This window comes from Egretta garzetta, unplaced genomic scaffold, assembly GCF_000687185.1.
Source record: "Egretta garzetta isolate BGI_Z169 unplaced genomic scaffold, ASM68718v1 scaffold15, whole genome shotgun sequence".
Classification (NCBI taxonomy): domain Eukaryota; kingdom Metazoa; phylum Chordata; class Aves; order Pelecaniformes; family Ardeidae; genus Egretta; species Egretta garzetta.
In genome coordinates, this window is record NW_009259798.1 from 1,715,073 (window position 1) to 1,726,857 (window position 11,785).

The 11,785-nt window shown below is 41.4% G+C and overlaps 1 protein-coding gene across 1 annotated transcript in view; it reads left to right on the forward strand.

The window, feature by feature from the left end:
• Window positions 1–4,810, forward strand: part of RRM2 (ribonucleotide reductase regulatory subunit M2) — an 8,911-nt gene extending 4,101 nt beyond the window's left edge. Inside the window, exons 3-8 of the mRNA XM_035895332.1 lie at window positions 1–121; window positions 1,152–1,246; window positions 2,020–2,153; window positions 2,595–2,699; window positions 2,835–2,948; window positions 3,343–4,810. The exon at window positions 1–121 is cut by the window's left edge and continues 18 nt beyond it. Of these exons, the coding sequence (XP_035751225.1) occupies window positions 1–121; window positions 1,152–1,246; window positions 2,020–2,153; window positions 2,595–2,699; window positions 2,835–2,948; window positions 3,343–3,495 (722 nt within the window). The 3' untranslated portion in view covers window positions 3,496–4,810. The remainder of the gene's footprint in view (window positions 122–1,151; window positions 1,247–2,019; window positions 2,154–2,594; window positions 2,700–2,834; window positions 2,949–3,342) is intronic.
• Window positions 4,811–11,785: the final 6,975 nt, after the last annotated feature.

Genomic DNA, 11,785 nt, shown 5'->3' on the forward strand with positions numbered 1-11,785 from the left:
ATGAAGAAGTAAAAATCACAGAGGCTCGTTGTTTCTATGGCTTCCAGATTGCTATGGAAAATATACATTCGGAAATGTACAGTCTTCTTATTGACACCTACATTAAAGATTCTAAAGAGAGGTTTGTATTGCTTGATGATGAAAGGTTCAAAACTCTTAAGTGTAGAGATATAAATGATGCATATCAGTCACTCTGACTTTAAGGCTAATTTTAGGATTTAAACTAGATTTATATAAAAATGCCACTGCTGCTTAAGAGCAGCTTTACTTCAGAGTATCTTCTCTGAAGTGTATGAGCAAGAGCTCACTTAGACTGAGTGAAAGTGATACTGAAATAAAGGAATGAAACTGGAAAAGATGGAGCAGTCAAGTAAGGTGAGTATATTAAATTAATTTAAGTGCTTATATGGAGGACCCCTGCACCTATTAGCAAGCTGTGTAAGGAAATTTCTGAGAATGATACCACTTTTACTAAAATGTCATCTCTAAAATGCAGTGCATTTAGTTAACAGCTAGCACTTCTATACAGCATGTGCTGCCCGTACTCGACTGTTTTGCTTGGTGGGGGGAAAGCATGTTGCTTTTGCTGAAAAGTGGCTTTTAGTCGTGATTAAAAATAAAACTAAAGTGTAAATTTTCACAGCAAGATGAATTGATTCAAGAATGGTATCGTAAAACTAAATGCAGGGCTCTGAGCAGTTTGGACAGAGTGCAATGCCATTTGCAGTCTAGATAAATTTAATTGCTGCTACTTCATAGAAAGCTGACTGTGTCATTTCTACTCCAAGATGCTTAATCCAGTAAGTGTTTAGGGAAAAACTGCTTACATTACTAGGCAAGGCCTAGTGCCTTGCCACTGGGAAATGGAGCCTGGTGATCTGTAGCTTTGAAAGCCTTGATGAAACAGTATTCTCCTTGAAGTTGTTGTGGGAATTCATGTGAACTGGTGTTGATGTGATGGGTAGGTGATGAAAGGTAGTTGATGGGTACAAGTAGGGCTTGACTGGTGCAAAATGAGATGGGGAAGGAGACCTCATTATCGGGGTGAACGTGCAGAGCACTTGTAAGTGAACAAGGCCACCTTATGGCAGCGAGTGCTTATTGTACTAACTGTGCTGATGTCTGATCCTAATGAGATTTATCCTTCTCAGGGAATTCCTTTTTAATGCAATTGAAACGTTACCATGTGTTAAAAAGAAGGCTGACTGGGCCATGCGCTGGATTGGGGACAAGAAAGCAACATATGGTGAGTACATCTACTGGGAGCAAAGTGAAATTTCTTTAAAAAAGACAGAGGAACCACCATTTCTTCAGACTTTGCAGTTCACAGGGAGAGTGTGTGCTTCCCAGTCTAAGATACTAGTGTATAATTCTGGGGATGACAAAAATAACTTTAATCTTGTAAATGAGCTAGTAGCATGAATCTTTGTAAAACTGCTGGCATTTTGAATAATGGTAGCTCGTGTGGCAATCTTCATGTGCCTGGCTATATGATGAAATTTTAAATTGTTGTCACGTGTCTAGAGCTGTCCTGGCCATCTATCTCCAGCAGACATGTACAGTTGGAGGCTGTAGCTCCTCTGCCTTACTGATTCTTGATGTCTCAGTTCAAAGATGAGCTAGCACAGATCATTATTTCACTAGTATTAAAGCACTCTTCAAGGCCAAAGTTCCTTACTTAATCAAAGATGAGCAGACACTGACTTAAATCAGCTGCTAGAATGACCGCTTTTTCAGTGTGCAATCTTTGAAAAAGGATGGTTAACCTGGGGGAAGGAGCCTTGGCTTCAGCTACTTAGTAGCTACTCTAATTAGTTTTTACTTCCCCTCAAGTTTAAAAGTTTTGCTTAATGACCAGAAGCCTTTCATGTAATAGTTTTTAAGGACAGGCTCTAGCACGCTTGAGCAGCAATGTCTTCATTCTCCTTGGAGGATGCGGTTCACCGGTCTATTTGCAACTTTGGGTATTAATCCTGTTAAATTTTCTGTGTCATACTACTATCAATCTTTTCTTAACAGGAGAACGTGTAGTAGCTTTTGCAGCAGTGGAAGGGATCTTCTTTTCTGGCTCTTTTGCATCAATTTTTTGGCTGAAGAAAAGAGGATTAATGCCTGGACTCACTTTTTCTAACGAACTCATCAGTAGAGATGAGGTATGAATCAAATTCTAGCAGTTAAGATGGTAATGTGCCACAGTGGCTCGAAGTAATGATATTCAATTGGAGCCTGTGTTTTGAAACAGGAGTATGTTTAGAAACAGGCGGTCTATAAAGCTTACTAAAGTGTGTAAATGTGTCATTGTGGATCTTGGGAATGAATGAACTTAGCATTTTACTTCCTCTTAAGTAGCTAAGGGTTCTCAGCAACTCTTGCACTCAGTATACTTTGCCATTTGGAGCAAGTGCAGCTGGTACTGGCTGAACTCCCTTATGCCTCCTTCTGGTTAGGCAGAAAGTTGTCTGTAGATAACACTAAACAATGTGGCAAGTGCAAAGATGGTGCCTAGGTTTATTGCCTGTTTATTCTGTGCTACTGATTTGAGTGGCTCTTTTAAATTGGTGTTCCTGAAATAATTTTCTGATGCTTCTTTCCAGGGCTTGCACTGTGATTTTGCCTGCCTCATGTTCAAGCACTTGATACGCAGACCATCAGAGGAGAGAGTAAAGGAAATCATCATGAATGCTGTTCTCATAGAACAGGTAATTGTCTGCTCCTTGTTTAGGAACTTGATGGCAATTAAGCAGAAAGCTGGGGAGCTGGTGGGTATAAATTTAACCTAGGTGATACAGAGTGAATACCAGTTTCTGTACATGAAGTGCTTCTATTATCTGCAGGAATTCTTGACAGAGGCACTGCCTGTAAAGCTGATTGGCATGAACTGCACTTTAATGAAACAGTACATAGAGTTTGTAGCGGATCGGCTTATGTTGGAACTGGGATTTAACAAGGTAAGGCTCTAATGCACTGAATCTTTCATGGGGAAAAGGTAATAGTGAGCTTAATTTCTTCCAGAAACCTGAATTGTAAAATGGCTGCAGCAATATTGGTGCAACTTCTAAAACCATTTAGTGGCCCTGCTGCTAGATCCTGTTTGGAGACCCACAGAGGGAAAAGCAAAAGGCTGCTATGGAAAAACAGCTCTATAAGTTGCTGTGCTTCTGTGTACTGCAGCTAAAAGACAGGAATGAATATGGTAGCAAAGGCTTGGGGCAGAGATTTTTGTTCACTATGTACTAAGCCTGCTGATCCTGTCACCAGGGCCCTTCCAGCTGATCTCTAATGCTTTCATATATTCAAGATGTGAGTGCCTGTAGTGACTGTGGAATTGCCTTTGCATTGCAGATATACAAAGCAGAGAATCCTTTTGACTTCATGGAAAACATCTCTCTGGAAGGCAAGACCAATTTCTTTGAGAAGCGAGTAGGTGAATATCAGAGGATGGGAGTCATGTCAAAGCCCACAGACAACTCTTTCACCCTGGATGCAGAATTTTAAATGAACTGAGACCATAAGAGTTAGTGTATGCGCTCCCCTGTTTACAGGGAGACATTAAATGTATTGAGTCACAGTGTGACTTGATTCCTGTACTAAAATCCCACTCTTGAAAAGTGTGGTGATATTGGTACTTTCCAGGAGGCTAGTGTAGCTCCAGCAGTAAAATCCCCTTTTTATTAGACTTTGCCAACGGTGTTAATTCATAGAATGTTTAGATGTATCTCTCGCAACATAGGCTTCTCCATTTTGTGAAAGATATGGTCACCCTCCTGCAAGATGGGAGGCTATGGGCAGTGATGACTGGCTTCTGCTGTTCTCTTCATAAACAGGAGCAGTTGAGAAATTCTGGTCTTAAATTCACTAAATTCACCGAATACTCTGCAGAAAACTCTGGAGGCAGCTACATGACCTCACTGCTTTCTTAGCAGGTTTTAAGTTTACCTTTTTTACTATTGTTTTAATAGTTTGTACATAAACCTGGCACTTTAATGTTTAAAATAAAAAACTGTCTTGTAATACTCAACAATGGTAAAATGCAAGTCTAAATCTTTAGACTTGTGCAACCTAACCTTTCATGACTTGTGCTTCTTCCCGGGTATGTAATTTAAAAATGGTGCTGCAAATCAAACTACATTGCTTTTGAAATCGGTCGAAGAACAGGAAGAAACTTGGTATGGAAGGTAAAGAACTTAAGTTGGATGTTCTGGGTACTGAAAAATAGCATGCAGCTGGCTTCTGGACTTAATTGCTTTTTCTGTAATATCTGGGAAGAGTATTTTATATAACAGTAATAAAGAGCTGGTTGGATTCAGCATTGTACTGGCTTCAATGCTCCAATGGGCAAGGCTGTGTTAATTTCCTTCTGAATTGTAGACTTTCTGAGGAAATGCAAGTTCTGTAGGAGCTTGCTGCTTAGTTATGTGGTTGGTAGATGTCAAATTAAATTGTTATGCTTAACTCTGACTCTCAGACTGAATGCACTGAAGGGATGCTGTTTTAGGGTAAATTGAGCTAATTCAGGCTGGAGCAGTATACTTAGCTTCTGCATCATCCAGTTAAGCTTCAGTTTTAATACATAACAGTAGCAAAAACAAAGTACGTGCTACAACACTGTTACTCCACACTAAGCATGGAGCAACAGGAATGAGTAAGCTTAATAGAACTGTGGTTAAGGGCATGTGGTCTGTGAAGGAGTTCCCTCTAGTCTCAGATTAGACTTCCTGCAAATGATCTGCAGTAAGATTAAATAACAATGGGACAGACCGAAATTAGCTACTGCCTTGATGTACAAAAAGGAGTTTATTCCATGATCTAGTCTAACACCTAACAAGGACTGTCCTGTGAGTCTGCCTTTCTTCCTCAAGTTGATCTGTAAAGTTTATTTTCCATAACTTAGAGCCTTTTCTTAAAAAGAAAGAATGCTGGAGTTTGCTTCTTTCTGCTGAAGTGCTTTCTTTTGAAGTACAATATATATGGTGCTTCTTTGAGAGATGCTGTCTTGGTATAAATAACTGACTTGCTGGTCTTTGCTCCTGATTATACTGAGGGTGATGGTGTCTGATTCTTCTTCCCTGGGCCTGTGAAGCCAGCAGGATGTGTGCATTTCCAAGGTTACCTTAGGGGGAAAAAAACCCCATAAATACTTAAAAAATCCCAAGCCCCACAGTCTGGTATTCAAAGTAGGAGATACCAGACTGCTAACAGATGGCTCTCTAATGCCCCTGGAGCGCTGATGTTGGTAACAGGTCAGTGATCGCAGTGCTCTGAGAAGACTGTTAGGAACTGGAATAGGGATGTGTTAAGTTGAATAGCCAGGCACATCACTTCGAAGCACTGAAACTCAGTGCTGCTTTTTAAAGTTAGGCAGGTTTCTGGCTGATTATCAGCTCTTTGTTCTCAGCAAATCGGGCTTTGTTTCTTTGCTTCTAGCAGTCAAAGCTTTGATCAAATTAAGTCTGATGGAAAGCATCAGCACTCATGGCGTAGGGCTGTGTTGTTCAGAGCATGAATGAGACAAAAAATGTTAGATAAGTTTGGACCCAAGTATGATTTAGCAGCATTCCATTAATATTCAAATCTGTTAATTTATATACTTTAATGTAGAAAAAGGGTAAGACTTCTCTAATCTGAGTAGGATCTAGCTATACTACAGCTGTCCCCAGTTGATTCGTAGTATGTGCCAAGGATCAATATATGGAAATGATCAGGGTGGAAAGCTTTAATTTGCTATCCTTAATTGTGGGAGATATGAGTCGGAATGGTATTTTCAATATAAGATAGGATGACTGCTTGGAATGGATGTGTGATGGTCATGTAATCATTTGTAATGGCAGGTAGGAAGAATGTCCCTTCTAGCCAAGCATTGCTCGTTGAGGGTAATAGATACTGTAGGCATGGATGCATTAGAGATAGATTAGATAGGAATTAGAAGTGATTCAACAAGAGAATAAGACTTGCTGTGGCTGGTATTAATCTTACCCTGGTGCCACTGATGTCTGAATGCCTTCTTAGTTTTGGTTTATGTACTTGCTGTAATGCAAATCAGCTTTTAAAGTATAGTCTGGAGAAAAGCTAGGCAGCTGGTCCCACCTATTTTAATTGTTCTCAAAGATTTAAGTGTCTTGCTGTTGCTTAGCCTGTGTAGATCTTGTCTAAGTGTTGATAAAATGCTTGTCTACTGAAAACGGATTACTTTCCAATTTGGCTGAGATGCCAGCTGTTTTGACACTTGATCCTCTTAAACATTGAGGAGGTAAGGATCTTCTTCCTTCTGAAAAATAAGCTACTACTCTGAAAAATTAAGTTTCAGTAAAAATTTAACTGACGCTTTGGAATATGTTTTGGAATGGAGTTTGGAGAACCAGGAGAGATTTGAAGCAAAGTGGTGAAAGTGCTGATTTTTTTTTATCCATGTATGAATCAGAACAGCTGTCTAGTAGGGGTTCTGGCAGAGTAATTACTGCAAGTGAAAGCGATTAGGTTGGTAGAGGAAAAAATACTGAGGGATAAGTAAAACTGGATATATTTGGTGTAATACACTCATGTCTGTTGTTAATTTATGCAGAACTGATCCTAGCTATCCCCTGTGTTTTTATTGCTGTTAAAATTAATGGCTTTTAATTGCAGCAGATAAAATGGAGGAGCAGTAACCTCAAGCATAGTTTCTCTTGTTATATTTATTTCCTATTGTAATTTGTTAAAAAATGCATGGGGCTCAGGTAAGAAAGCTTCCATAACCCTTTAATTGACACATTTTTCACTTCAGCTTATGTGTCAAATGTTGAAAACCTTAGGTGATGTGGAGGAGTGAGAAGCTGCAACCTAATGTCAGCCTTGTCCTCAGGAAGCAACTGCAACATCAGAGTGTAATGACAAAAAGAAAATACCTGGATTTCTCAAATTTCCTGGAGTGATTACAGCAATTCGTGCCAAGAAGAGGTCAGAGAACAGTTGCAGCTGCTCATGCCTGCAGCAGGGCACAGCCAGCCTGCAATTCTAAAGGCATTTTAAGGGTCTGGTGCCATCCCTGAAGGGTAACTACTTCCTCTGTACCTGTTGATAATCAGAAACTTTGCCTGGCAGAGAGCAGTAAATGAACGGAGTTACGCTCATTCAAAGCCTACCTCTCAGCTGGCCTCAGCTTATTTTATTTTAAGCTGTTGGTTAGCCCTTGGTGCTTTGGTGTCTCTTTTTGTGCATGATGAATTATGAGAAGTAAATGCTTTCATCAGGAAGGATTTGAGGGTTATAGGGAGCTAAGGCTTGTGTCCTGTTCAATGGACAGCTAGTTTTTTGTTGGGGATTTGTCCCTTGGGAGCATTACTGAGATCCTATGGCCTGCACAGCACACATAGTCATTTGGTTTCTGCAGTAAAATAGTCTTTACATGAAGAATGGACTGAAAGATTAACAGAAAAAAGTCTGTCATATCCTTGTATCAGTGGTTTTACTGTTAAAGCTATGCCCAACTCATCTTTGAAGTAATGGTGACATTGCAATGTCCTGAGCCTGCAGAGAGAAGTGTGGGGGAAACTTTTTATATGTTTAGAGTGTATCATGGATGTCAATGAGATCTTACTGACATTGATCAGCAGAAAAGTGGTGTTTGGGCATCTGCCCTTAGATGTAGCTGTGGGATGCCAGGTGGAATGAAGATGGAACACCAGTTTTCATTCCCATGTCTGGGTGTTACTGGTGCTCTGCTGGGTATTGACCAAGAAACCTGTGTTGCCATCGTGATCCAGAGGATTAAGCCAAGTAAAAAGCAAATCCCAGGGTGTTGACTGGCCACCAGAGCTGTGGCTTTGATTCCTCGCTTTTGGTTTCTCCTGTACCACATTGGGCTACTGAATCTGCTGGAGAAAAGACTTGTAAGGCAAGAGCTTCACACTCCAGAACAATGGGTTGTGTTAAGCTGTGGATGCTTACTGTCTTTCTGCAAGTACAAATTCTGAGATGCATCAGGGGTGAAAGAGCTTGAAATGAATACCTTTTCTTTCCCCTGCTGTTAGTAATTTTTTAAAACTTGAAATATATAGAGAAAAATACCTTGGTGGAATGGCTTTGCAGTTCTTTCCAAATGTCCAAGTCCCTCTTCTGATTTTTCCCCGATTATAATGGTGTATTGTTTGTGCCACAGGAAATGTTGCTTTGTTCATCAGATGATTACAGTGGATTACTTAGGAGATGCTTAAGTCATGCAGCACCTGGGAGCATTTGCCTGATGCTGAACACCTGTGTGTTGAAGTTTTCTTTTGGCCTAAGGGTGAAGACTGTGGTGTTGGATACACACTGCTTCTGAGATGCAGACTGTGGAGAAACAAGCATCCCAGTTTCTGCTACTAGTTACCAGTAAGTAATTTGCACTTTCCAAGTATTGTAGGATTTAGCTTAAATTAGGGCCTTTCATGTAATAGTTTTTAAGGACAGGCTCTAGCACACTTGACCAGAAATATCTTCATTCTCCTTGGATTTTGCAGTACTTAAGTGGCCAACTCTTGGGAGTGTTGAACTTCCAAAAAAGTTGAGCTGTGTGTCTGTTCCCTTTATGGATAGGGGGTGCTGCTACTCCTGTTATGGCCTCTTGTATTGCAAAGTCATAGAATATCAGGTTGGAAGAGACCTCAAGGATCATCTGGTCCGACCTTTCTGGGCAAGAGCACAGTCTAGACAAGATGGCCCAGCACCCTGTCCAGCTGAGTCTTAAAAGTGCCCAGTGTGGCGCAGTCAACCACACCCCTGGGGAGATTATTCCAATGGTTGACTGTTCTCACTGTGAAAAATTTCCCTCGTGTCCAGTCAATCTTCGGATTAATTTATACCCATTACCCCTTGTCTTTCCTATGTGACTCCTTGTGAAAAGGGAGTCTCCATCTTTGTAGCCACCCTTTAAATACTGGTACAGGTTGGTGAGAGCAGCTCTGAGCCTCCTTTTTTCAAGGCTGAACAAACCCAGTTCTCTCAGCCTATCCTCCTATGGCAGGCTTCCCAGTCCTTTGATCATCTTGGTGGCCCTTCTCTAGACCCCCTCCAGCCTGTCCACATCTTTTTTGTATACTGGGGGCCAGAACTGGACACAGTATTCCAGGTGTGGCCTGACAAACACTGAGTAGAGTGGGATAATGACTTCTTTATCTCTGCTGGTGATGTCCTTGTTGATGCAACCCAGCATCCTATTGGCCTACTTGGCTGTAGCAGCACACTGCTTGCTCATATTGAGCTTGTTGTCCACAAGGACCCCCAGGTCCCTTACCAGAGAGCTGCTCTCCAGCTGGGTGGATCCCAACCTGTGCTTCACTCCTGGATTACATTTTCCCAGGTGCAAGGCCTTACACTTGTCTGTGTGAATTTCATAAGGTTGTTAGCCCACTCTACCAGCCTATCCAGATCTTCCTGCAGGGTGGTTCTCCTTTCTGGAGTGTCTACTTCCCCACTCAGTTTGGTATCATCTGCAAAACTCATCAGGCTACACTTGATCCCATCATGCAGATCACCAGAAGAGCTGCTGATATAATCCAGGATGGCTTTTTCTTTTTTCCCCCCTTGGATCAGGCCTAGCAGTGTGGTGGTAGAGTATATTTTTTTGCTAGATTCTCATTTTAACAAGGATCTAGCAAGTGGATTGTCGGGTAATCAAGCCAGTTCATGGCATCTAAATGAATTGCGGGGTAACTAAGCCAGCCTGCTAAATTAGTCGTTTAAAGACTGAGGTGTTTGGTCCCAGAGGAAGGTGCTTGCAGGTATTTTTTGCAGATGGACTAGTATGTCCTGGGTATGTTTCTAGAGAAAGTGTACCTCCAGATCCTGGGCTCCAGGATCCAGATCAAGCAACAGCAAACACCAAGCCCTGCTTTGCCTGTAGCGTCAGCATCCTTGCGCAGTGCGCTGGTCCAGGGACTGCAGCGAGTCTGACCTGCCACGGGTGCTGGCCAAAGCCTTCCTGCTCCCTTCGGCAGATGCTGCCTCACTAAAATGGAAACATTTTATCAGAATTTCTCTCTGAAATACTCAACTAGCAAAACTCTGAATCAAAATCAAGATGAAGCGTTTGCCTTCAACAGTGTTTCTTGTGGTGGCTTTATTGCCTCCTTTGTGCTCTTTTATGTAATGATTTTGTTTTGATGAGATCCAGGAGCTCTCAGTAAGCGTGTTTGTGTCAGTGTGTCAGGATGGAGCTCTCTCATCCCAGCCCTGGATCTCTGATCTGGGAGACATTGTAATTGTGTTTTCCCAATTTGGGACACAAATAGTGTTGGGTTGCCACCTGCTTTAGTTTCATCTTGGTTCTATAAGTAGCAGAAAATATACTGACTCCTTGGTATTTAATTGAATTATTTCTCTTCTATGAATTTATTTTCAGGGTGATGTTAACATGAGCCCCAAAAGAAAACCCGAAAAGCCCAAACCCTACATTTCTCTGCTTTAAAAGTTAACATTTGGCAGACGGCAGTGACTTGGCAGGGAGGTGGTGGAGCGATAAGCAGCCATTAGGTGAATGCGAGAAGCAGTGTTTTGAGGCAGGGAGCGGATTAGAAATGAGCATTTCATGACAGAGCAATGTTAGCTGGGCCAAGCAATCAGCTTCTGTTCTGGCTGCAAATTTCTGCGATGCCACTTAAATGCGATCTCGGTTATAAGGAGGACTGAAATGTAGTTCACTCCTAAAAGGAATAGAAATACTAATTGCATATTGGATTTGGTAATAACTTTAAGCAGAAGGCACTGAAGGCTTAGCAATAACTTTGCTTGTTTCAATTACTGCTTCTGACAATTGTACCTCATTCTAGTGATATGACTGTTACAGTTGCTCTTGATAATACTGTAAATATGTACAGATATACAGACTTTGGAAAAGTTACTCCAATTTGGGTTTATTACTCTGCGTGAACTAAGACTGGCAAACATGAGGCAACCTAACAGGATTATTTTAATACACATTTCCATAAAATGGTTATCCCTTGTCAAATTGAAAAGCTATTTGCTCTCTAAGTAGGCTAATTTTATGATAAGTTTTTAATCTTGCTACCTTTTCATTATTTAGCTGTGATACTGCACTTCTACTAAATCCCCGGGATTATATAGGGAATAGTAGAATGGCTGAGTTGCATTTAAATTAATTAAAGCAAAAATGTTTCAAATGAAATGTTAAATATTGCTGTGTAGATATTAAAGAAGCAGATGCGATTTTACCACTTATATCCCCAAATAACACATGCAAAACCAGATTGCACATTTAAATATGCATATACATTCAAGTGTAGCTCTTCAGGCTCCCGGGGGGGGAGTAAATTATGTGCAGCTTAAGGAAAGTTGTTCATGAGGGAGTAATAATGCCTGAAGGAGCCATTTAGGAATGTGCTTTCCAAAAACTATCACCACACAGCTGGTCCTGGTGTTTGTGTTGAGGTGAGCAGACAGGTGCTGGCTGACAGGGGTCACTTCAACTTTGGGGTGGCACATGTGGTTCTGGAGGAGGTCAGATGTGTGCTCAATCCCCTCCTCTTGCCTGTGTGTGCATGGTTTCTCTGCTAACTCAAATGTTGTGTTATTCTTCGGGTTGGGCCCCTGCCACAGCAGTTAATCTAAAAGCTTGTTTTGGAGTGATTTGTGCTGGATCATGTTACCTGTTGCAAGCACTACATCTGGCTGTCACCAGGGGGGCTCCTTGGTAAAGAAAGCAACAGCAGCTCCAGTAGTTTGGGTGATGGTGCCAAGCGCTGGCTGCTCATGAAGTGCCAGGTGAGTGTCACATTTTGGGGAAAGCTGGGCTGCCAGGGCTTCCCCTCCATAT